Below are 23,953 nucleotides of genomic sequence, written 5' to 3' on the forward strand. Positions count from 1 at the left end.
ATCATCGTTCATTTTTTAGCAGCGCTATTTTGACAGCCCTAATTATTATTAATCACCTGTTAAGTGATCCTTTCTAACACAATTCCAATGTAAGAAATACAGGGGGCAAAAACTCAAGGGTAAGCCAGTCACTATAAGGCAGCTTTTTTATTGCGTCAGTTCTGCAATTCAATGGCCCATTACAACTCATCATTTCAGATGAGTTTATTTTTGTTTTACTTTAGTGTAATAATCTTTTTACCTAAGAGGTTTAATATTTTCTTTAAGGGCGTTTTCACACCTGTACTTCAGCAGACTCAACAGACACCAGATTCAGGGGTGACGTTGCATTTATTCATTTGGTTGAGTTTTCAACAAAAATACAAAAGACTTTGCAACTTTTATCGCAATTTTTTACAAAAGCTCCCTCAAAATCAGGTATTTTGGGCCGCAACAATCTCAAAAAAAGGCCGTGAAATCCTGGAGGGACTGATAATATCTTTATAGAATTTCCAAGGGGCTCATATAACATATAGGAAGACAGTCACGGAGTCAAGAATAAAGCCTTCTTTTTAGCCCACCCACAACCCCTTAAGAAACAACTAAGACAACAACAAAAAACAACAAGATAAACACAGAAGGTTAGCACAGTTGAGGCATACGCAGCGTAATCAGTTAGAATGGGTTACTTAAGCCATTGTGTGTTATCTGGAAATGTACTTTGAGATCTCAGGCAGAGATTTGTGAACTAGGATGGCTACATCCCTGCTATTACTTGTGAAGGATGAATAGTAAATCTGGCCCACCTACTCTCTTTTTAACTTGAGATGTTGTCATCTAGATGGGTCTCTTGTAGCATTGCAATCTGTACTTTCTCTTTTTTTAAGTAATTAAGAATCTTTTTACATTTAATGGGGCCCTGGGGCTGCGTCTACTCTCTACCCATGCTCGACAGCGCCCCCCCGATAATAGGGACTTTGATAACAAAGACTCATGTTGTTTCCCTGAAATGAACCTTGCTCTCTGTGTACTTTGCCACTTCAGGACCAGCCACTGAGAGGCATCCTCCAGCTGTCCAAAAGAAGACTTTCTGGGCTGCAGCACTCTGTCTGGCAGTGCTCTGCTTTCTGATGATGACTGGAATCATCCTCTTATTTGTATCCTGTAAGATAAAATACACTTCACTATTACTGAGCCACAAATACTGAACCAATAAACCATGGTGTACGTAGATCAGCTTCAGGCTCTAAAGGAAAGGTTCAGGCTTTTACTGACATGCCATATATCTGTTTCTCTGTTTCTCCGACGGCAGCTGCAGATTGTTACATCCCGGTGTTGAATCCTCTACAGTAAAACACAGTCACACTTTACACCGTTTAGCGTTAGCTGTCAGCATTTTAACCGTGTTTAATCCAGCTACTAGCTAGCGGTAGGCTAACGTTAGCTGCTGTTGAGTATAGCGTTAACTAGCGTCACATGCAGCGGTGTTTGTGTTTCCTGTAACGTCTGTTTCAGAGCAGCAGAGAGAAGCGCAGACATATCAGTGGCACCAGATTTTCGTCTGTATGCAAACGTCAATATGGAATGGATTAATCTGCGTTCATTTTTTTAACGCGTTATTTTGACAGCCCTAATTATTATTAATCACCTGTTAAGTGATCCTTTAATAACACAATTCCAATGTAAGAAATACGGGGGCAAAAACCAAGGGGGTAAGCGAGCATCCACAAAGCGTACCTCCTATGGAGAGATTGTAGGCTAACAAGCCATCACCTCCCGTTAGCATCCCATTGACTTCACTTTGACAGCGAATAGGTTTACATCTGAAGCATTTAAAGACTCTGTTTGTCCGTTGTTTATTTCTAAAGACACACGACAATGTATAAAAGGCTCCATTACCTTGTAGCTCACGTTATGGCTCCGTAGCAGACGTTTTTGTAAGAGTAGGCTAACAATTGTGTCATAACCACGAGACTTCCTGTCTCATAGTAGAGGAGTTACCGTATAGTACAGGAGAAGCTCTCAGGCAGTTTGGACTTCCATCAGCTGTTTAAGTGTAATTACTAATGTTAACTATCATTTTAGTGATCAATAATTAATAATAACAAAAAAGCCTGTGTCTATGTTATCTCCTTACATATACCTACGCTCTCCGTCTCTGCTAGATTGGGAATGATTGAGATTTCTCTTGGCACAGCTACCAGAAGACTTCCAACTTTCAGACAGGTTGCTCACGTCACATCTACGTCTTCAAGCTCAGTTGGAGGCTGCTCAGTAACGCTCAGCCATCACCGGGAAAGAGCTTCTAATGTCCTTCACTGGTCTCTGTAGAAATCAACGGGGTCACATTGTCCATTTCTTTAACTGTCTATGGCAGAAACCAGTCTTCATTCTGTGTTAACATTCAGCTGAAACGTTATCAACACAACACTTGACTACCAGGATGTTTCCTTTATACCACCACTCAGCAAGGAAACACTGTCAGTGGAAACAGCAACTTGTACTAGAGACATATTGAGTTTGGGGAAGTCAGACTAATGAGAAGTCATACAAGCTTTGGCTCATTTTGTGCACACAACAAAGAGTGTGGTTTTATGTCCCAAATATTTGTCTTTAGTTTGAAGCAGAATGATTTGATGTTGATGGTCTTTTTTTAAACTTACAGATTTCATATTCATCTTTCAGTAATTTTGCTGCAGACCAGATACGACCAACTGAGCAACAACTACAGTCAGTTACAGGATGAAGTAAACCAGCTGAAGAACAGAACTGAAGGTGAGAAATGATTAAAACCAGTAAACTCCTGTATTATACACATTAACATCATAGATGTTGATTGTGTCGTTACCGTAGATTAAAACTGTTTCAACTCCAAGTCTTATCACTTTGACCCTGAATGATGTGAAATCTGTCTTTAAAACATGATTGACATTAAGAGAAGAGCTGTCCTGATGGATGGACGGGATTTGGACGCAGTTGTTACTTTAAATCTAAAGAGGAGAAGACTTGGACAGACAGGTAGAGAGAGAGACAGGTACACGGAGCTAAACACCACATTCGGTAGTAGACAGACAGGTAGAGAGAGAGACAGGTACACGGAGCTAAACACCACAGTCAGTAGTAGACAGACAGGTAGAGAGAGAGAGACAGGTACACGGAGCTAAACTCCACAGTCAGTAGTAGACAGACAGGTAGAGAGAGAGACAGGTACACGGAACGGAGCTAAACACCACAGTCAGTAGTAGACAGACAGGTAGAGAGAGAGACAGGTACACGGAGCCTCAGAAACAATCTTCAGTCTTCAATCAATAGATTTGAAACTAAATTAAAAGAGGAATATACAGAACGATGGCGAAATGAAAATAAAATACAACACAAACTCTTCTGTTACCAATCCCTGAACAGAGATATCCAATCGGCCAAATATCTGAAAACAAAAAATCCAAAAGAAAAATAATTTTTAAATAAAGAGTCAGTGACTATAAGCTGGAAATTGAAAGAGGTCGACATATAAAATTGTGGAGACCAAGAGAGGAACGTGTCTGTACATACAGCCACCAGGACATCCAAACAGAATTACATTTCTTATGTACATGTCCCAAATATAAAGACTTAAGAACCATATATTTACAAACATTTGAAAAACATATACCAGGCTTCACTACCTACACTGAGGACAAAAAGCTTCCTCTTTTATTAGGGGAAGATGAAAACATGTTTATTTTTTTTGCCAATTGAGAGAGAGAGAGAGAGACAGAGAGCGATTAGAGAGAGAGAGAGAGAGACAGAGAGAGAGAGAGAGAAAGAGAGAGAGAGAGAGAGAGACAGAGACAGAGAGAGAGAGAGACAGAGATAGACAGCAAGAGAGAGAGACAGTGCATCCCAGAGCTTTTCGTGCATCCCTGTGGAGGCTGGGGGCATTGAACCCAAGTGGACAATGTTCAAAGTTTCCATTGCTGAAGCTGCGGTGAGGAGCTGTGGTCTTAGGGTCTTAGGTGCCTCAAGGGGCGGTAACCCACGAACACCATGGTGGACACCGGTGGTCAGGGAAGCCGTCAGACTGAAGAAGGAGTCTTTCCGGGATATGTTATCCCAGACGACTCCGGAGGCAGCTGCAAGGTACCGAAGGGCTCGAGGGCTGCAGCCTCTGCCGTGAAAGAGGCAAAGCAGCGTGTGTGGGAGAAGTTCGGAGAAGACATGGAGAAGGACTTTCGGTCGGCACCAAGGTGCTTCTGAAAACCGTTCGCCACCTCAGGAGGGGGGAAGGGGAACCATCCAAGCTGTGTACAGTAAGGATGGGACGCTGTTGACCTCAACTGAGGAGGTAATAGGGCGGTGGAAGGAGCACTTTGAGGAACTCCTAAATCCGACTAATACGCCCTCTATGGTAGAGGCAGAGCTGGAGGATGATGGGGGGATTGTCATCAATTTCCTGGTGGAGGTTGCTGAGGTAGTTAAACAACTCCACAGTGGCAAAGCCCCAGGAATTGATGAGATCCGTCCAGAAATGCTTAAAGCTCTGGGTGTGGAGGGGTTGTCTTGGTTGACACGCCTCTCAACATTGCGTGGAAGTCTGGGGACGGTGCCTAAGGAGTGGCAGACCGGTGGTGGTTCCCCTTTAAAAAAGGGGGACCAGAGGGTGTGTGCCAATTACAGGGGTATCACACTTCTCAGCCTCCCCGGTAAAGTCTACTCCAAGGTGCTGGAAAGGAGGGTTCGGTCGATAGTCGAATCTCAGGTTGAAGAGGAACAATGCGGATTCCGTCCCTGGTCGTGGAACAACGGACCAGATCTTTACTCGCAAGGATCCTGAGGGAGCCTGGGAGTATGCCCAACCAGTCTACATGTGTTTTGTGGATCTGGAGAAGGCGTATGACCGGGTGCCCCCGGGAGATACTGTGGGAGGTGCTGCGGGAGTACGGGGTGAGGGGGTCCCTTCTCAGGGCCATCCACTCTCTGTACGACCAAAGCGAGAGCTGTGTCCGGGTTCTCGGCAGTAAGTCGGACTCGCTTTCAGGTGAGAGTTGGCCTCCGCCAGGGCTGCGCTTTGTCACCAATCCTGTTTGTAGTATTTATGGACAGGATATCGAGGCGTAGTCGGGGTGGAGAGGGGTTGCAGTTCGGTGGGCTGGGGATCTCATCGCTGCTTTTTGCAGATGATGTGGTCCTGATGGCATCATCGGCCTGTGACCTTCAGCACTCACTGGATCGGTTCGCAGCCGAGTGTGAAGCGGCTGGGATGAGGATCAGCACCTCTAAATCGGAGGCCATGGTTCTCAGCAGGAAACCGATGGAGTGCCTTCTCCAGGTAGGGAATGAGTCCTTACCCCCAAGTGAAGGAGTTCAAGTACCTTGGGGTCTTGTTCGCGAGTGAGGGGACAATGGAGCGGGAGATTGGTCGGAGAATCGGCACAGCAGGTGCGGTATTACATTCAATTTATCGCACCGTTAGACGAAAAGAGAGCTGAGCCAGAAGGCAAAGCTCTCAATCTACCGGTCAGTTTTTGTTCCTACCCTCACCTATGGTCATGAAGGCTGGGTCATGACCGAAAGAACAAGATCCAGGGTACAAGCGGCCGAAATGGGTTTCCTCAGGAGGGTAGCTGGCGTCTCCCTTAGAGATAGGGTGAGAAGCTCAGTTATCCGTGAGGAGCTCGGAGTAGAGCCGCTGGTCCTTCGCGTCGAAAGGAGCCAGTTGAGGTGGTTCGGGCATCTGGTAAGGATGCCCCCTGGGCGCCTCCCTAGGGAGGTGTTCCAGGCACGTCCAGCTGGGAGGAGGCCTCGGGGGAGACCCAGGACTAGGTGGAGGGACGTCCAGCTGGGAGGAGGCCTCGGGGAAGACCCAGGACTAGGTGGAGGGATTATATCTCCAACCTGGCCTGGGAACGCCTCGGGATCCCCCAGTCGGAGCTGGTTAATGTGGCTCGGGAAAGGGAAGTTTGGGGTCCCCTGCTGGAGCTGCTACCCCCGCGACCCGACCCCGGATAAGCGGACGAAGATGGATGGTTTATTTCAAATTAACAATCAGGAGTTTCAGCTCTTTGATAAAAGAACATTTTATTTGTCTGACAGGTTCTGGGCAGCAGGACTGACTCAGTATGAGAATTACTGGTACCCTGCATCATGCTGCAATCAACAAGGAAAATGGACACAAAGATATTATGAAACTAAGAACTGGATCTGTGAGAAAAAGATGATCTGAACTCTTTGGTGACAGAGAGGTGTGTAGTGTTGGGATCAGCTTTGTCGTATCAGACCGATATACATTTTACATTTACTCAGCTGTTTATTCTGTGTTGCTAAATAACCTGGATTACAGAGATATTGTTCCTCTGTCCTTCATAGTGCACAGTCTGGTTAGAAGTCATGTGTACTTACTCTGTAGTCCTGCAGGATTATTATAATGAAAGCTAATAAAAACATGGATTAGCAGGTTGTCTTTACCTTGGTTTATGTAGTAGATTATAACGTTTGTAATCAGTTAGTTAGAAGTTTTTCCTTAGAACATTAAAACCCAGCCCTACCTCCATCTCCCCTCCCAAACCTGTCCCCACAACCAATTAAATCATTAGTATTATGTTTTAACGCTGCACTGTAACCTTAGCCTAACTATTGTATTTGTATGTTTTATTTTTATTTTAGCCTGTATTCCTTTCATGACAGTTTTTAATTGCTCGTTAATGTTTGATGTAAAGTGTTTTGAGTTGTCTTGTTGCTGAAATGTGCTATAGAAATAAAGATGCCTCGTCCTACGACCTCCAGCCTGTCAGTCTGTTTCCAGGGCATAGAGAACGCTGTTGTGCCTGTCTGTCTCAGAGGAAACGTTAATCGCGCTATAAAAAAAAAAAGTGTTTTAAGACGAGACTTAAAGATCTCGGCAGTAGAGGAGGACCTGATATGAATGGGAAGTTTGTTCCAGAGTCTTGGGGCCACAACGGAGAAGGCTTTTTTTAGCCTAGACTAGACAGGAAAGGTGGGATAGAGATGGGGGATGACACACAGCAAAGGGACGCAGGTCGGATTCGAACCCGGGCCACTGCAAAGGTCTCAGCCTACATGGGGCGCACAGTCTACTGGGTGAGCTAGAGATCGCCCCCACCCTTTGTTTTCGGTCTTTGGTGTGTTTTGCCCCCCAACGTCTCCTCCCAGGCAGCGCGGCAATGGTTATGTTTAGGGTTAAGGTTAGGGTTAGCTGCCTGGAAGGTGACGTTGGAGGCAAAAAACACCATTGAGCTTTGTTTTTATCCCAGACTGTGGAATAGCTGTGTGTCAGAGCTGAGCCTCGCTCTCTGTCAAACATGTAGAGAAGGCAGAGAAGCTCGCGCTTGCGTACACGCTCTAAGGTACTAATAATTTGGCACCATTGATTTAACATGAATCGGTCTTCGGTTTTACCGACGTAATTTGGTTGGTGCCCTAAAAAGTACTGCTTCTGACTGGCTAGTAGTCCTTACCTAGGTACTGTCAGGACACGCCCTCATACTCTGCTTCTGACTGGCTAGTAGTCCTTACCTAGGTACTGTCAGGACACGCCCTCATACTCTGCTTCTGACTGGCTAGTAGTCCTTACCTAGGTACTGTCAGGGCACGCCCTCATACTCTGCTTCTGACTGGCTAGTAGTCTTTTATTAGGTACTGCACATGTGCAACTCCCAACAAAAATGCGATGCCTCACTCTGTAGCTAAAACAGAGAGCTCAACACACAGGGTGAAAAGAGGAGCTGCAGCAATGTGCAGTACAACAATTATATGGTGTTTTTTGTTCAATTAAACCATGTTAACCTATTCTGATATAACCTTTAAATACAATTATGAACCTAAAAATGAGAATAATATGAGCTCTTTAATGAAGGTTTTGAGACATCCAAGCCAACAGGCAGTGCAGTTTGTAGTTTGACCAGGAGGGGGCAGCACACGTGTGTGTGTATAAAGACAGCACTGTGCCTGTTGTCCAGCATGTTCACATCTTTGCTGTGCTTAGTTTACTTTGGACCAGGTATCAATGGGATTAGTACTATGAATGTTACAGTTTTTTACAATCACTTTGGCACTAATTTCAGAACCGTGACGTCATTTTTCAAAACTCTAGACACAAAACTCACAACGATCATCACTTGTAACACAGGCTGTCCAGTGTTCAAAACATTGCATTGTGCATTCATATCTTTAAATACATCTTGCACTTGCACAATCATTGGTTAAAAAAACGAATGTATTGTGAAATACCACTGAAACGTTACTTTAGATCAGCCACACACAAGCTACCCATAGTTTCACTGGGTCATCGTTGGTACAATCATTACATATTGTAGTACAAAATAGGTGATACATGTTTCACTATGGTACTACATATAAATATATCCCTGTAAAAGTACTACAGACCAATGTGGTACGAGTATATGTATATATATATATATATATATATTTATATATATATAGGCAGAATTGGACAAGTAATTTCAAGGGCCTGAAGCCATACAGTGCAGTACTGTCAATACAGTAAATAGTCTCAAAGGTGGTGGTACATGGGACCATTGAAACAGTGTCTGATAAACAGTAGTACATTACAGTAAAGAATGATGATGAAATATTACATCCATAGATAATGTCGTCTAATTGGTTCATGCTCCACACTAATTGGTGACAATGAATCTCGTTATGTTGAAACTTTCATGATCTAAACATGGAATATTGTTTGTCTTTTTCCCACATTACTATGCATTAAGAGTAATGCAACAGTTACTCATCATTTCAAGTAGTTGTATCGATAGTTAGATGATTGTAATGAAATGAATAGACAATCATTTGAAATGTAATGTGTGAATTGCCTTTTGAAGTAGTAGTACTTTGATGTTAAGTTGTGTCATATTGAACAGCTGATCTTTGTTAAATGAACAAATGATCTCAGGTTTATGGGTATTGTATACGAGCAATTGAAAAAAGTGACGTCAAGGTTCTGAAATTAGTAGCAAAGTGATTGTAAAAAACTGTAACCTTTTTATTTAATTTTTAAACATACTATGGAAGCACACAACAATTCTGGTGATGGAATTAGTCTCCTCTACGGTGTTTATGACTGAAGAAATAAAAATAAAAAGGTTTTGCAGGATCATCTTTCTAAGTTAAAGTCCAACTCCAGAAACATTATAAATGATGTAAAAAAACATTGTTATGGTTATTATTTTGTGTGTCTGTCCGTGTGTGTGTGTGTGTGTGTGTGTGTGTGTGTGTGTGTTTACTTTGTTTTTGACTAATGTGTAAATAAACTAAACTAATGAATGGATGATTGTTTTGTGCACTTAGAGCATACATATAGATATTTCCTTTTCTTTTATCAAACATATGATGTTGAACTTGGCTGTAACTGAAACTTTCTGTGTTTCTTGCGGTGCGGTATACTTCTCACAAAAAAAGACCAAAAGAGAGAGAGAGAGAGAGAGAGAGATAAGATCACTATCTTTACTGACATTCTCTCTTGTCAACGCAGGGGAATCCTCCCAGTGACTGATGGTTATTAGCCAGTTCCTAAAAAAAAGGTCAAAGTTCACAGAGGCAAAAGGCCATTGGTACAAGAACATGCAGGAGCTGAAGGATGAAAGGTTACAGCAGGTAGAGTACAGTGTGTGCCGTTTCACATCTAAGTTATAATAATTCTCCACAAGAGCGTAGGTTTAGTTTCAACATTGGGGGGCGTCAAACACTACGTTTCCTGCATTCTGGTACATTGTTATGCAACAATTCACGGTGCAAATGTCTTTCTTAATGTAAAGGAAAATTAGCATTCTCCTGGATTGTTTAAAACTTTCTGCATGTTCAAAACATCACACGTGTTCCGGGATGTTTTTTTAGGAATCATGTAGATCTCAACAACAAATCTGTTAGGGAATGAGACCTTGTTAAAGCCAGAAGCTGCAGAGTTTAAAGCTACATAAAAGACATGAAATCGCAAGAAAGCTCACACGTTCTCCTCCGTCTCCTCTTGTCTCCATGATAGGTAGGAGAGGGTCAGCATTCCTGAATATTCCCGGGGATTGCAGAGAATTCCTGGTGATTGGCTTTTGACTCTGAGCTTGTAGAGACATATTCAACAGAAACAGAGAAGACGTTAACGTTACATCACGCTTTAGGATTTGCTTGCTGTTATGTTGCAGACATCATCTGCCGTAACAGATAGATTTTAACATTCGCTACAGGAAATAATGTCTATTTAAGACTTTATAGAAACCAAACAAGAATATACAGCATCCTCAGCAGACTGGAAGCCAACTGGAAACCATTTGAAACCATCACCCAGACTGCAATGGAATCCATTATAAAACTATTAAAAATCATGTCTGTGAAGGTTCTCAGTCATCCAGGTCATGGTAGATCTCTGTGATAAACCTTTTTTTTTATCCAAAAGGCTTCTTCAGTTCTGATGACTAATGGGGAGCTCCAGATATTTAACCTCTGGTGTCTGTTGAGAGTCGTAGGGAGTCATTGGGAGTCGTTGGGAGCCGTTGGGAGTCATTGGGAGCCTTTGGGAGTCGTTGGGAGTCATTGGGAGCTGTAAGGAGTCATTGGGAGCTGTAAGGAGTCATTGGGAGTTGTAGGGAGCCCTTGGGAGTCATTGGGAGCTGTTAGGAGTCGTAGGGAGTCATTGGGAGCCGTAGGGAGTCATTGGGAGCTGTTAGGAGTCTCTGTGAGCTGTCAGGAGTTGTATGGAGCTGTTAGGAGTCATTGGGAGTCGTAGGGAGTCATTGGGAGCCGTTGGGAGTCATATGGAGCCCTTGGGAGTCATAGGGAGCCATTGGTAGTCATAGGGAGCCCTTGGGAGCTGTTAGGAGCCATAGGGAGTCATTGGGAGCCGTTATGAGTCATTGGGAGCCCTTGGGAGTCGGCGGGAGTGGTTTTTCAGGAGATTAAAAACATTTTATTGAGCCATTTTTCTCAGACGAAGTCAGAAAAATATCCATTTTGCTGTTTAAATATTTAAACCCACAGATGTAAAGGGTGACCAATAGCATTGATTTGTGGGGGAAAAACATTTTGAATGATAAAATAGATAGATACAAGGTTTCTGCCCAACAGCGATGATGATGCTTACACTACGTCGTGTTTTATTCATATTGTATGACTTAACGAGTTTGTATCATGGAAAAATAACTCTTGTTATGATTTGATACTATAAATAAAATTGAATTGGAAAACAAAGTACCTGTAAGGATGATAAGAGTCAATGAATACATTACAAATTTAAATAAATACAGCTCGTAATGAAAGTAAGTCCAAACACTCATTAAACACTGTAGGTTAGGATCATTTCTAATGTTTTTCACTCTGATGGAAACCATCAGGATTCTTCTAATGCTTTCTGGGAAGGTCAACGCTTTGATCTATTATTGATTCCACTTATTAAACCCACTGTCGTAATGAGGAGAAAATGCAAATGAAAGGACAGGGGAAGGTTAAAGGAAAGGAGGTTTTTTTAAGCCTCGGCACATCTGAGACATGGACATGGCAAATCAGGTGCAACATATTGTCAGATTGAGGGTGTTTTCACATATGTGTAGTCCTCTTTAACCCTCCTGTATCAGGAATATTCTCTATATCCGAAATGTGGGTTTTCTTTCAACCAAATTCTAAAACAAAATAACATGGATGGTTCCCTACAACGCTCTTCACATGTTAAATAAATGATCAGTTCACTACTTTCATTGAATGTGGGTGTTTTATTCAATTTTATAGCATGTAAAGAAAAACTGATAAAAGAACGTTGAAAAACTTGGAAAAAAATGTCAAAAACATCGGAAAAAGTGACAAAAAAACTTGGAAAAAAGTGACAAAAACGTCCGGAAAAGTTCCAAAAATGTCGGGAAAATCTTCAAAAAAAGCGCAGAAAAATATTGACAGAAACCTGACATGACAAAAGTGTCGAAAAAGACGACCAAAACGTTGGAATTTCTTTTAAGTTTTGACCCAGAAAAACTAAAAGTTGCATCGTGGTTGACGGGAAAGAGAACAGATGGGTTAAACAAACCAAACTCAGACTTCTTAAAGTGGACCAACAGAAAAGGGGCTCAGTTCTTTTTGCGTTCACATGGTCAGTTTACTTGAAAGACGTCTCAGTTTTCTTTCTGGCTCTGATGAGGCCTCAGGGATAAAATACACAACAGGGCAAAAAGCAAAACGAACCTGAAGCGTGTTCACAATCAGGGCTTTAAATGAACTTCTTTGATCACCAGCCAAAACGGCTAGTAGATTTTTAAGATACCAGCATATTAGATTTTCCACTAGCCACGTTTCCTAGTCTCGCTTTGCCAGACCTGCCTCCACAGCGCCGTGGAGGAGGGTCTAGCTAGTCCACACAGCATTCTGCTGATGGGAGAACAACATTTCCATGAATTCCAAAAATAAGTGTAGCAGTAATGGTCATAAGTTGGTGAGTGGCGCGTATACAGTACTGGTGGTAGTGGACAAACGCTTCAACAGTGGAAAAAAAGGGACAAAAACATTGAAAAAAGGGACAAAAAACCCAACATAAAACATTGAATAAAGTGTCAAAAAAAGGGACAAAAACATTGAAAAAAGGGACAAAAAAAACCAACATAAAACATTGAATAAAGTGTCAAAAAAAGGGACAAAAACATTGAAAAAAGGGACAAAAAATCCAACATAAAACATTGAATAAAGTGTCAAAAAAAGGGACAAAAACATTGAAAAAAGGGACAAAAAAAACCAACATAAAACATTGAATAAAGTGTCAAAAAAAGGGACAAAAACACTGAAAAAAGGGACAAAAACATTGAATAAAGTGCCAAAAAACATTGAATAAAGTGCCAAAAAAAACCAACATAAAACATTGAATAAAGTGTCAAAAAAAGGGACAAAAACATTGAAAAAAGGGACAAGAAATCCAACATAAAACATTGAAAAAAGGGACAAAAAAATCCAACATAAAACATTGAATAAAGTGCCAAAAAAAGGGACAAAAACATTGAAAAAAGGGACAAAAAATCCAACATAAAACATTGAAAAAAGGTGTTTATTTTCTATTTTGACCCGAGAGAACAACAAGTGCATGGTTGGCGTGAAGACAGCACGAGGGTTGAATAAATCAAGTGAAATGGAACTAAAGACTGTGATTGGTTGTCTTGACCGGCAGCTCCTCTCTTCAGCAGTCAGGCTGGGTGATGTTGTGATGTGCCAGTCAGAGAGACTGGAAATTAGATTTCAAGACACCACCCTGGCTGAATCGGGTTGAAACAAAATGATGAATATAATTAAAGACCAAAATAACGTAGACGCCTACAGTTTCTGTTTCCCAGATAAAAGGGACAGAGGTGTTGACACCTCGTGACGACGGAGATGAAATGGTGCTTGGCACTTGCGGCCGCAGCTGCAAAAACTGAGCTTCAAGAATGATTTTGGTCGCTTGGACGTCAACGTCAACATCAGCTGGCTGAGCTGTGATTGCTGCAGACGGCTCGATAAATGGAATGTAAACAAGTGGCTGCTGCGGCGAGTGTGTGTTGAATTCCAAAACCAAATACGGGAACATCTGATGTGGAAGAACGACAGACCACAGAAACACCACTCAAGAGTCCTTGAGCAAGGCTGATTGGCAACTATTAAATCAACAACTATTTTAAGTCTTTTTTTTTTTTTAAACTTGTGTGAAGTCAGCTTCTGAAATGCAGATATTGTTGTAGTTTCTTCTCTCCTCTGTGACAGTAAGCTGAATATCTTTGAGTTGTGGACAAAACAAGACATTTGAGGATGTTATCTTGGGCTTTTTGGGAAACAAGTGATCCACATTTTTCACCATTTTCTGACATTTCAGAGACCAAACAGCTCATCCATTCATCCAGAAAATAATTAGGGATGCACCGAATCCTGATTTTTGGGGGTTCGGCCGAATACCGAATCCACTGGTTAAGATTCTGCCGAATCCGAATACCAAATACCAAATCCTCCTCCCATCCTCAGTCCATGAACACAGTAAACACATTAATGAATGTATTGTGCCATTCTGGCTGCTGTCTGTAGATTCCTTCATGCTCAGCTCGTATTCTTCCAGATGTTTCACACCAGATGTTGTAACAGCGGTGATGTTGTGTGTTGTTTAGGGTCCTCGCCACCACCAGACTAAACAGCATTGCAGATTGAACATGTAGCTGGACTTGAATGGCCTTCTTTTGACTGAAAGTACTGCCAAACAACACTTTTTCTGCTCACCAGTTCCATTTCCACTTCCTCACAGCTTACCGCGTTGAACGCTCCACCTACGTAAACACCTTCCCGTAATCAACGGTGCCGTCATGACGTCGACCAGCGTAGCGCGCCTAGCGCAAGCGTAGGGTTCGGTTCGGTGGGAAAAAATTTCTAAAGTTCAGCAGAAACCCAACCCCCCCCGTCAAAAAGCCCAATATTCAGCCGAATCCTGGATTCGGTGCATCCCTGAAAATAACCAACACATTAAATCGACAGTGAAAATAATCTTTAGTTGCAGCCCTGTAGTGTCTTCCGAGCTTTCAGGTCCTCCACTCAGAGTTTTTTGAGTGTACCTCGGACTCGTCGAGGAGAGCGTGCCTTTCAGTCAGCATAGCTTCTAAGCTGTGGAATGCTCTGCCACTAAGCTTAAGGTCATTGGACTCTGTGGAAGCAGCTAAAACCCCATCTGTTCAGACAGGCATTCAGGTAGCATGTGTCAACCTGTGACCTGTCTGTTTGCTTTGTTTATTCTACCTGGTGTTTTATTTGCTCTTTTGAATTTTTGTCGGGTGTTTTCTCTTTGCTTTGTCGATGACTATATTGGATTTTAATTTCTTGTGTTGTCTTATTAGGTTGTGAGGCACGTTGTGACTGGTGTCTGTTAAAGGTGGCCGTCAGGGGCAAACGCACTGCAACGTAATGAAAGACACGCAAATAGACAAAAAATGGAAACGCACATTAAGAAAACATCTTCATTCATTTGACAACACAGCAGCATTTAGCAAACACGCTGCAAATACACACAGCACTACCAAATACACACAGCACTACCAAATACACACAGCACTACCAAATACACACAGCACTACCAAATACACACAGCACTACCAAATACACACAGCACTACCAAATACACACAGCACTACCAAATACACACAACACTACCAAATACACACAGCACTACCGAATACACACAACACTACCGAATACACACATCACTACCAATACACACAGCACAACCAAATACACACAACACTACCAAATACACACAGCACTACCTATTTGGTAGTGTTGCGTGTATTTGCAGTGTTGTGTATTTGGTAGTGCTGTGTATTTGGTAGTGCTGTGTGTATTTGGTAGTGCTGTGTGTATTTGGTAGTGTTGTGTGTATTTGGTAGTGTTGCGTGTATTTGGTAGTGTTGTGTGTATTTGGTAGTGTTGCGTGTATTTGGTAGTGTTGCGTGTATTTGGTAGTGTTGTGTGTATTTGGTAGTGTTGCGTGTATTTGGTAGTGTTGCGTGTATTTGGTAGTGTTGCGTGTATTTGGTAGTGCTGTGTGTATTTGGTAGTGTTGTGTGTATTTGGTAGTGCTGCGTGTATTTGGTAGTGCTGTGTGTCGGCAGTGATTGGCTGGAACGTGGTTTGTTGTATTTTGGTGCACAGCCTGTGCCCCTAATGTTTGTTGGACGTTTACGACCCCTGCGTTGTCTCCCGAGACCGGGCTTTTTCACGGTGTGTTCAGGGGGCAGGCGGCTAGCGGATCAAGGAGAGACGCCTACGGTTTGACACAAAAATGAAATCGCGCTGAAACCACGCATAGTGCACCTTAAACGTCAAAAAATCAGCTCGGAAAAATTATTAATTGACAGTTTTTTTCTGGCATTGAAACAAACTGTTTGAAGTTGAACTCCTGTTGAAGAAAACTTCCAGATGACAAACATGTTTATTCAAGCTGCAGTTGTCGGAGCCGTGAAACTCAAAAAGTCTGAAGGGAACGCACGGATTATTCTACTGTTAAATATTCACGATTATGATAATACACAAACTTCCATTGTTGGTTGAAAGGCTACATCATGGTCAGCAAACAAACAGTGTAATAATAAGTGAGGACAAAGAGAAACGGAGAGCCTCACCTTCAGCAGACAGAAGCCCGTTATTCATTCAAGGCCCCGCGCTTTCACCAAGATAAGGACACCTGCACATCCACAGCTGCAGCTGTGTTACCATTACTGTGTAAAGCAAGGCCCATTATATAACGCTGATTAAACAGACACATTATAATGAAAAAGTAGGCTAAATTATGCACTCCGACACTTTGTCCCATGATTAAAAATAGAACGTGTAGTGTGTAGCTTCAGTAGAAATACAAAACATTTTCTGTTATTTAAAGTGCCCATATTATGAAATAATTCTTCTGGGATTTGGGGTGTTCTTTTGTGTCTCTGGTGCTTCCACACACATACAAACTTGGGAAAAAATCCATCCATGCTGTTCTGAGTGAGATACGGTTTCTGAATGTGTCCTGCCTTCAGTTTCCGGGTCAGCTGTTCAAAATAGACATGTACCCGAAACTTGCTGGTACTGGTACCTTACAGCTTACATCAACAGATAAAGAGAGAAAACATTATATTAAACACAACAAGAGAACTCACAAGAAATGCAAAGGCCTGTTCTCATGAACTATACGTTCAAAAAGCTACGAAACATTAAGTGTTAAGAAAAGGCAACTTCATTACAAGTACAAAAATACATTACAGCCTCAAAAGATGCACGCAGCATCAGTGCATACACATATAAATGGACACAATAGAGAGCCTAACATCTGGCGGATGAAAACGAGACTTTAGGCTAAATCTGGCATAGGCTATTTCCAGAAATGTGTATTAATATGCACTGTCCCTGTCAAATAAAACAAAGGTGTAAATGATAAAATAGGGCTTATTCCGGCCTGATTTGACAACATTCACATGTTGAAAGAAACATTGACCAGGAACTTAGAAAGTGTTCTTTTTTCTCCACCTTGGCCTTGTGTAACCCACCATTAAACTTGAGGAGAAAAATGTCATTCATGTTAGATTACGGTGGAAGCCACCTGTCCAGAACTAAAGAGAGGCATATTAAAAGGAGCCCTGGGGAGTCATACAGTATGCGCTACGCAGCCTGAGGTCACAGAAATACACATTTTGCCACCTCGGCCCGCTCTCGAAGCACATTTTTCTGCTGCCTCGCCTCCCGTTAACGAGCTGAAAGGAATGAGTAGCTGCAGGGCTGCTGGATGGTGAATGAAGCGGGAAACACCCATCAGCCCGCTACAAGTCTCAACTGAGACATCAGCAGCGTCAAGCTGCACAGAGACCGGAAGTAAGTAAGGCCATTCTGTCTTCAAATTAAAAGATACAACGTCATCTTGTGTTTATATTCGGTATATTTAAAGGCCCAGACACACCGACCAGACGGCGGACGCTCGGCAGAAAAGGCAGTTGGACTGATCAGTCTCCCCGAGTTGGTCAAAAAAGTGCCCACACCGAAGCGGGCGGCAGGCGGCGCTAATCTGTATTGTCGCCCAAAAATGAAAACCGGCAGCTGATTGGATGAACGCGTCACGTGGGTCTGGTTTCTCCGGAAATTCAAAGACAGACTGTTTGTTCAGAATACGATCTCATATTGTAATAAAATAGTTCACCGAAACTGTATTTGGGCTTATGTTGAGTGTTGTAACGTACTGGGTTTATTTTCAGTACGAATGTTGTGTTCAGTTTATCGCATGAAGGCTGGGTCATGACCGAAAGAACGAGATCCAGGGTACAAGCGGCCGAGATGGGTTTCCTCAGGAGGGTAGCTGGCGTCTCCCTTAGAGATCGGGTGAGACGCTCAGTCATCCGTGAGGAGCTCGGAGTAGAGCCGCTGCTCCTTCGCGTCGAAAGGAGCCAGTTGAGGTGGTTCGGGCATCTGGTAAGGATGCCCCCTGGGCGCCTCCCTAGGGAGGTGTTCCAGGCACGTCCAGCTGGGAGGAGGCCTCGGGGAAGACCCAGGACTAGGTGGAGGGACGTCCAGCTGGGAGGAGGCCTCGGGGGAGACCCAGGACTAGGTGGAGGGACGTCCAGCTGGGAGGAGGCCTCAGGGAAGACCCAGGACTAGGTGGAGGGACGTCCAGCTGGGAGGAGGTCTCAGGGAAGACCCAGGACTAGGTGGAGGGACGTCCAGCTGGGAGGAGGTCTCAGGGAAGACCAGGACTAGGTGGAGGGACGTCCAGCTGGGAGGAGGCCTCGGGGAAGACCCAGGACTAGGTGGAGGGATTATATCTCTAACCTGGCCTGGGAACGCCTCGGGATCCCCCAGTCAGAGCTGGTTAATGTGGCCCGGGAAAGGGAAGTTTGGGGTCCCCTGCTGGAGCTGCTGCACCCGCGACCCGACACCGGATAAGCGGACGAAGATGGATGGATGGATGGATGTTGTGTACATATACGTTTATGTTTTGTTGTAGTTTTGATGTTTTTACGTTTTTGTTCTTTTGATGTACTGGGAGTATTTAATGTTATGGATGTATGTATTCTCGCTTATGTAATATTCTTATGAGATAATAGAGGCCACCAGGAAGAGTGTAGCTTCTGTTTAAGACAGACGGAAGGTAATATGGATCTTAAAAAAACAAACAAACAAACTTTATAATGTTTGGTTGGTGATGAAGATAAGATATTGAAGACAACTTGTATGGAAAATTAAAAAATAATTGCTGAATTGAATCATTCATAGGCAACATATCCCACTCCATTCAGTCTTCTTTTTGCACTGTTTCCATATGTATTTTATATGTTTCTTATGTCATTTGAGACGAATTTCTGTCACTTATACATACATACATACATACATACATTTTATTTCATTTCATTTACTTTAGTGTGTAAATTCGCACATGCGCATTGATGTATAGTAAGACTGGGCATGCGCGATTCGAAGCCGTTGATAAACTTGATTTAAACCGAAAAACGGTCAATGTGGAGTAACGTTAGCCTTGTCAAACTTCGGAAAATGTAAATATGTTTAGATAGTGAACAGAGACGCCTTTTTTTCTTTCAACCTTGAAGACATGTTGGACGGCCATACGCTTTTTTTGATAGCTAAGATGCTAGAGTCAGCTAGAAACACTAGTTTAACCAACGTCATTCAAGCTAGCAGAACATTAGCTAACCTAACTATGCTAACTGCTCCCCAGCTATTATTAACATATTATATCTTCCAACCAAGAAAACAAGAATCGTTTGTGTGTACATGTTTAAATTAGCTGTAGAGTGTCAAGTTTGTGAAGTTAGGAATATAAGAAGCTGAAAAATATAAGAAGGTGACTGAAAATGGCATCGTGTCAACTGGATAAGTGGACAAATAATCTGACAACCCCGGTAAGAACATATGAGGAAAGTCGTTTAACGTTATTTATTTATTTCCCAACTCTCCCTACCAATACTTGACGTTAGTTAAAGTTTCACTGTTGTTGTTTTTATTTTAAATTTGGCAGTTGGCAGGGACTATTTCGCTTTTTGTCGACATTTGTATCCCTTTTTTCCCTCCGTGTTTGACGCTTTATGCGCTAGCTAGCTATATATTGTCGACGTTTTTTTGTCGCGAAAAATGTATTAACCTCATGTTATTAAAGGGTAAATTCCACATTCATCAATCAAAATTTCCGAAATCCAAACCATGCTTAAAGGTAGGCTGTTATTATTGGACTGTAACTCCATGATTGAGTCTCTCAAATGCTGTAAAGGGGGACAACGTTATGTCTGATTTCTAAGGTAACACGAAGACTTCAACTAAAGCTGTGAATGTTTTTAGCAATTGTAGAAATGTAATGAGATGAGAAGTTGCTGTGTCAATTACTAATGTATGTTTTAGTTAGTTTAATATTGTTTATTTAGTCGTGGTTTGTGTTCTTTCTTTGACGCCTATTTTTTATTTTTTTAAACATCCTGTTTTCTCGGCTTTTATTTTGAAAGTTGTGACCGGTAGTGTGTTGTATCATTCGCTCTGACTTGTCTCCGTGGTCGACAGGGTCCAGGGAGCGGAGAGTTGCTTAACACTGTGGATCAGAGTCGCTTTGAGGGGAGGGAGACACTAGTGAGCTTCCCATCCAGCGTGTCCGGAGCCAGGAAACATATGATCTGAGAAGGTACAACCTGCTCTTTTATTCACACTCTGCACACACATCCGCAAAAACCAAACCCAGCTTTTAGATCCGGGGATGTTTTTCTCTCTACCTCATGTCTTCTCCGTGCAATGGCTGCAACGTGCAGATCTCACCTGTGCTCATTTCAATTAAGGAAAAACTTGCGCAGCTTTTTTAAAAAACATATTTTTTACGGCAGTCTAAAAGTGAATGGGGAATGATGTCTCTTATATGATTTTGTGTCAAAATTGGGTGGCTGTGCGTGATTTTGAGTGTGCAACAACCGTATTTAAAGCTACTTCTAGTGAGAATGATTGATCCGGTATAGATGCACAGACACAAGCCGTGAAGGATCTCGTATCAGGGTTCCCGCGGGGTCTTAAAAAGTCTTAATTTTCCTACAACAATGTAACGCTACCTCTCATTACTTGTAATGTTTCCGCAGCGCATTATCATCTTGTGTTCTGTTTGTTTAATTGCGTGGTGTTGTAGTTCTTTCTGTCGCTATTCCAAATATAATTCGCTGTAATACGACTACAAATGAGACCAACATGCAGCTTAAATATTGCAGCCAACCTAGACACCAGTCCTATAATGGCAATGAGGCAACTGGGGAATTGTTTCAGACAAATGTTTCCGGACTCTGAAATCTGACTTTTATTTTGATAGGTCTTAAATGTCATCCATTAAGGTCTTAAAATGTATCAAATGTGACTTGGTGAAACCTGTAGAAACCCTGTTTATTGATGCAAGTTGAGGCATGACACTGTATAACAACGGTGCTCTAAATGATACAGACGCTGATACTCTACAAGTTTATTGCAGGAATTAGACATAACATAGCCAGGTGTTTTTAATTGAGTCGTCATAAACGCCCTATAGTCACGCTGTAAGTGCCTGAGGGAATATTTCATGGATATTGTTAGCGATTTTCCGTTCACTGAGACAGGGCTGCTCTCAGTCTCTGTTTATTTTATTACCACGAGCACAGCTTGTTTGAACACTGACACGGTGGAAATGCCAAGTCGTAACTGTCGGTCATATCAATAAATGATTGAAAATTGCCTGAAATTAAAATCTGGCTGCAGTACTAGTTAGAAACAAAGGCTATGTTTCTGAGTCATTACACATCTAATGTGCATTTTCTGAGAAACATTAGATGCAGGTGTTTAAATGGGCATATCCATTCCATTGCCTCCAAAAAAAACAACACATCTGTAGTCCTATCATAACCTCCCGAAACGGAGCACTTTATATAGTCACAGCTGTGTGTCAGTCTTCTGCAAGGAGTATTAATATGCTGTTATGTTTGCTGCAGCGAGGAGAATGTGACAGTGATATCTTTTGACTTGTTGTGCTGGCGGTCTTTGCTTTAAATGCTGTACGTTGTCGCGCAAATAGTTTGTGTATAAACATCCGAGTACAGCGAGAAATTGTGTCATTATAACATATCAGAAGTAGCAAAAGAGACATTTATTTGAAAGACATTAATCACAGATGTTATGACCACCCTGCCCCTCCCATCAAATCCTGTGTATGTGTGTGTGTGTGTGTGTGTGTGTGTGTGTGTGTGTGTGTGTGTGTGTGTGTGTGTGTGTGTGTGTGTGTGTGTGTGTGTGTGACAGACGGATACACAGACGCACACACTGTACACCAATGGGATATCAATTTGGGAGGGGCAGGGTGGTCATAACATCTGTGATCTTTCCTACTAGAGATGAATGTCTAATCATATCTCCATTCACCAATTTTTTTAAACATTTTACAAATCCGTTTCTGCGCACAAAATGTAATTTCCCTTTTGGGGATTATTAAAGTACTGTATGTCTTGTTTTTTCTTTTTAACTTAATGATACGTGTTTTTTTTTTTTTTTTTGTTTAGTTATAGTTACAGCAATAACAATAAATGTTAGTTTGTTTGTTACGGCACAAACGCGCGTGTACCGAGTCGGCCGTTCTCTGGGATCTGTTTTCACGCTAATCGAACGTGAGCAGTTTTAGCGCAAACCGCTAATTAGCTCATAACGCTAGTCGTCGGGGCCACGGGTGAAGTCAAAAGAAATTCTTCCCATCTTGGGAAAACGGTCACGACCAGTCGAACGCCCAACGCCGTGCTTGAGCTACGTTACTGGTTACTGGTTGCACGGCATTCGTCGTTTGGCTGGTTGGACGGTTTTCCCAAGATGGCGCCAGCCTGTGTCGTTGAACGGTACCGTCTTTCTAATCTATCTTTTTAATAAACTGTCTGTACACTTACAAAGTTCTCAAAGCTTGGGTTTACATGTAGGGACCCTCGTTATGCTGCCGTGGAAGTGTGGTGATATTTTGAGCCTTGTTAGTGGTGTAGAAATAGAGGTTTACCAAGTGCCCCGAAAGCTAGCGTTATAAGCTAATTAGCGGTTTGCGATGAAACTGCTCACATTCGATTAGCGTGAAAACAGATCCCAGAGAACGGCCGACTCGGTACACGTGTTATTAATCGCTGGGTTCATTTTGCGCCGGATTTGTCCTTTTTAATGTGTCGTTCATTACCGACGCCATTATCTTCGCTTCGTCTCTTCAACGGACTAGTTGCCACAGACGGTTGCCTCGTTCATGGACTCGCCGCTGCAGAATGACTATAGAAGAAACAAATAGATATTTGGCGTTATTTTTGGCATGATAAAATAAATTCTGGCCTTGGTTCTGGGTTGCCTGTACAATTGTATGGGAATCACTGCTCTCTCCCTTCTCCTCTTCCTCTTTGTCCTCCCTGCTCCTCCTTCCCTCCTGCCTTGTCTCTCTCTCTCTCTCTCTCTCTCTCTCTCTCTCTCCTCTCATATCTCCTCCAACCTTCCTCACACACTCCACTGCTTACTCTCTCCTCGTCTCCTTCCTGATCCCTGACTTTCTCTTTCCTTCTACATCACCTACCGTTCTCCTTCCTTCACCTCCTGTCCCCTTCCCTCGTCTCTCCTCTCTGACTTTCCTTGTCTCATCTCCTGTTCCTGCTCCTTAAGCGGGATTCATGCTTCTGCGGAGCCTCTTCGCAGAGCTCTCGGCGTAGCCTACGTAATCACAGTTGTCTGCGTCGGCGCAACGCGTAGTAACATTTTTAGACATGTGCGTGACGGGCTACGGGCGTAGGGTCCGTATCTCCATGTACGTACGTACGTACATACGTACCCACGGCGTCGAAGCATAAATTGGCCGTTACTCACCTGTCCTTTCCCGCCCCCTCCTCTCTCCTTCAGGTGTGTTGTGCCCTCCTGTCTGCTGCTTCCAGGATGCAGTTCTCAGTCAGACTGAGCGTCTGCGTGCTGGGCTTCGTCCTCGTCTCTCTGTTCCCCCAGCCAGCACGGGGTCAAGGTAAGTACCGCCACTGGCACGCTTTCCACTCAGGAGCCAACAGGGTCAACGAGGTGTACCACACAGCTACGCGGGACCAAACGAGGCCAAGCAGGGCTTACCATGAGGTTTCCTAATGGTAACCTACCGGGTACGCCAGAGTGGCTCCATACAGAGCTATAAACTGGGCTAGCTGATCCTTAAACAAGGACAGCTGGAGTGTTCATTATAGGCCTATGCAATGCTTTCTGCAGTGTTTTCCCTCGATTTGTGGAAGAATTATATGCACTTATGAAGGACTTAGTGTCCTCCCTCAATGTTGTTATTTTTCTCAATAAAATAAATGCAATTTCACATCATTTTGGACCAATATTATCACCATATCTGTGTCTAAAATGTTGGAAAAGCTAGAGCAGATAATAAATACACAAAACTCAAAAAGCGTAAACAAAACTGGCTAAATAAGTCCACTGGGGACCGACTACAATCATTAGATCGGATCTTAGGTAGTGC

The 23,953-nt window shown here is 42.8% G+C and overlaps 2 protein-coding genes across 8 annotated transcripts in view; both read left to right on the forward strand.

The window, feature by feature from the left end:
- Nucleotides 1–152: 152 nt before the first annotated feature.
- Nucleotides 153–6,734, forward strand: LOC144537519 (uncharacterized). Its single transcript, XM_078281283.1, has 4 exons — nt 153–1,143; nt 2,665–2,754; nt 2,916–2,997; nt 6,052–6,734. The coding sequence occupies exons 1-4, from the start codon at nt 1,110–1,112 to the stop codon at nt 6,179–6,181; spliced, it is 336 nt and encodes a 111-aa protein (XP_078137409.1). The 5' UTR covers nt 153–1,109; the 3' UTR covers nt 6,182–6,734.
- A 13,248-nt stretch (nt 6,735–19,982) lies between these two features.
- The window catches only part of LOC144537385 (collagen alpha-1(XIV) chain-like), a 223,784-nt gene continuing 219,813 nt past the window's right edge, over nt 19,983–23,953 (forward strand). For all 7 annotated transcript variants that reach the window (XM_078281063.1, XM_078281065.1, XM_078281064.1 and 4 more), the window contains exons 1-2: nt 19,983–20,116; nt 23,347–23,461. In XM_078281063.1, the coding sequence (XP_078137189.1) occupies nt 23,380–23,461 (82 nt within the window). In that variant the 5' untranslated portion in view covers nt 19,983–20,116; nt 23,347–23,379. The remainder of the gene's footprint in view (nt 20,117–23,346; nt 23,462–23,953) is intronic.

This window comes from Sander vitreus, chromosome 22 (assembly GCF_031162955.1).
Source record: "Sander vitreus isolate 19-12246 chromosome 22, sanVit1, whole genome shotgun sequence".
In the NCBI taxonomy this organism is placed as follows: domain Eukaryota; kingdom Metazoa; phylum Chordata; class Actinopteri; order Perciformes; family Percidae; genus Sander; species Sander vitreus.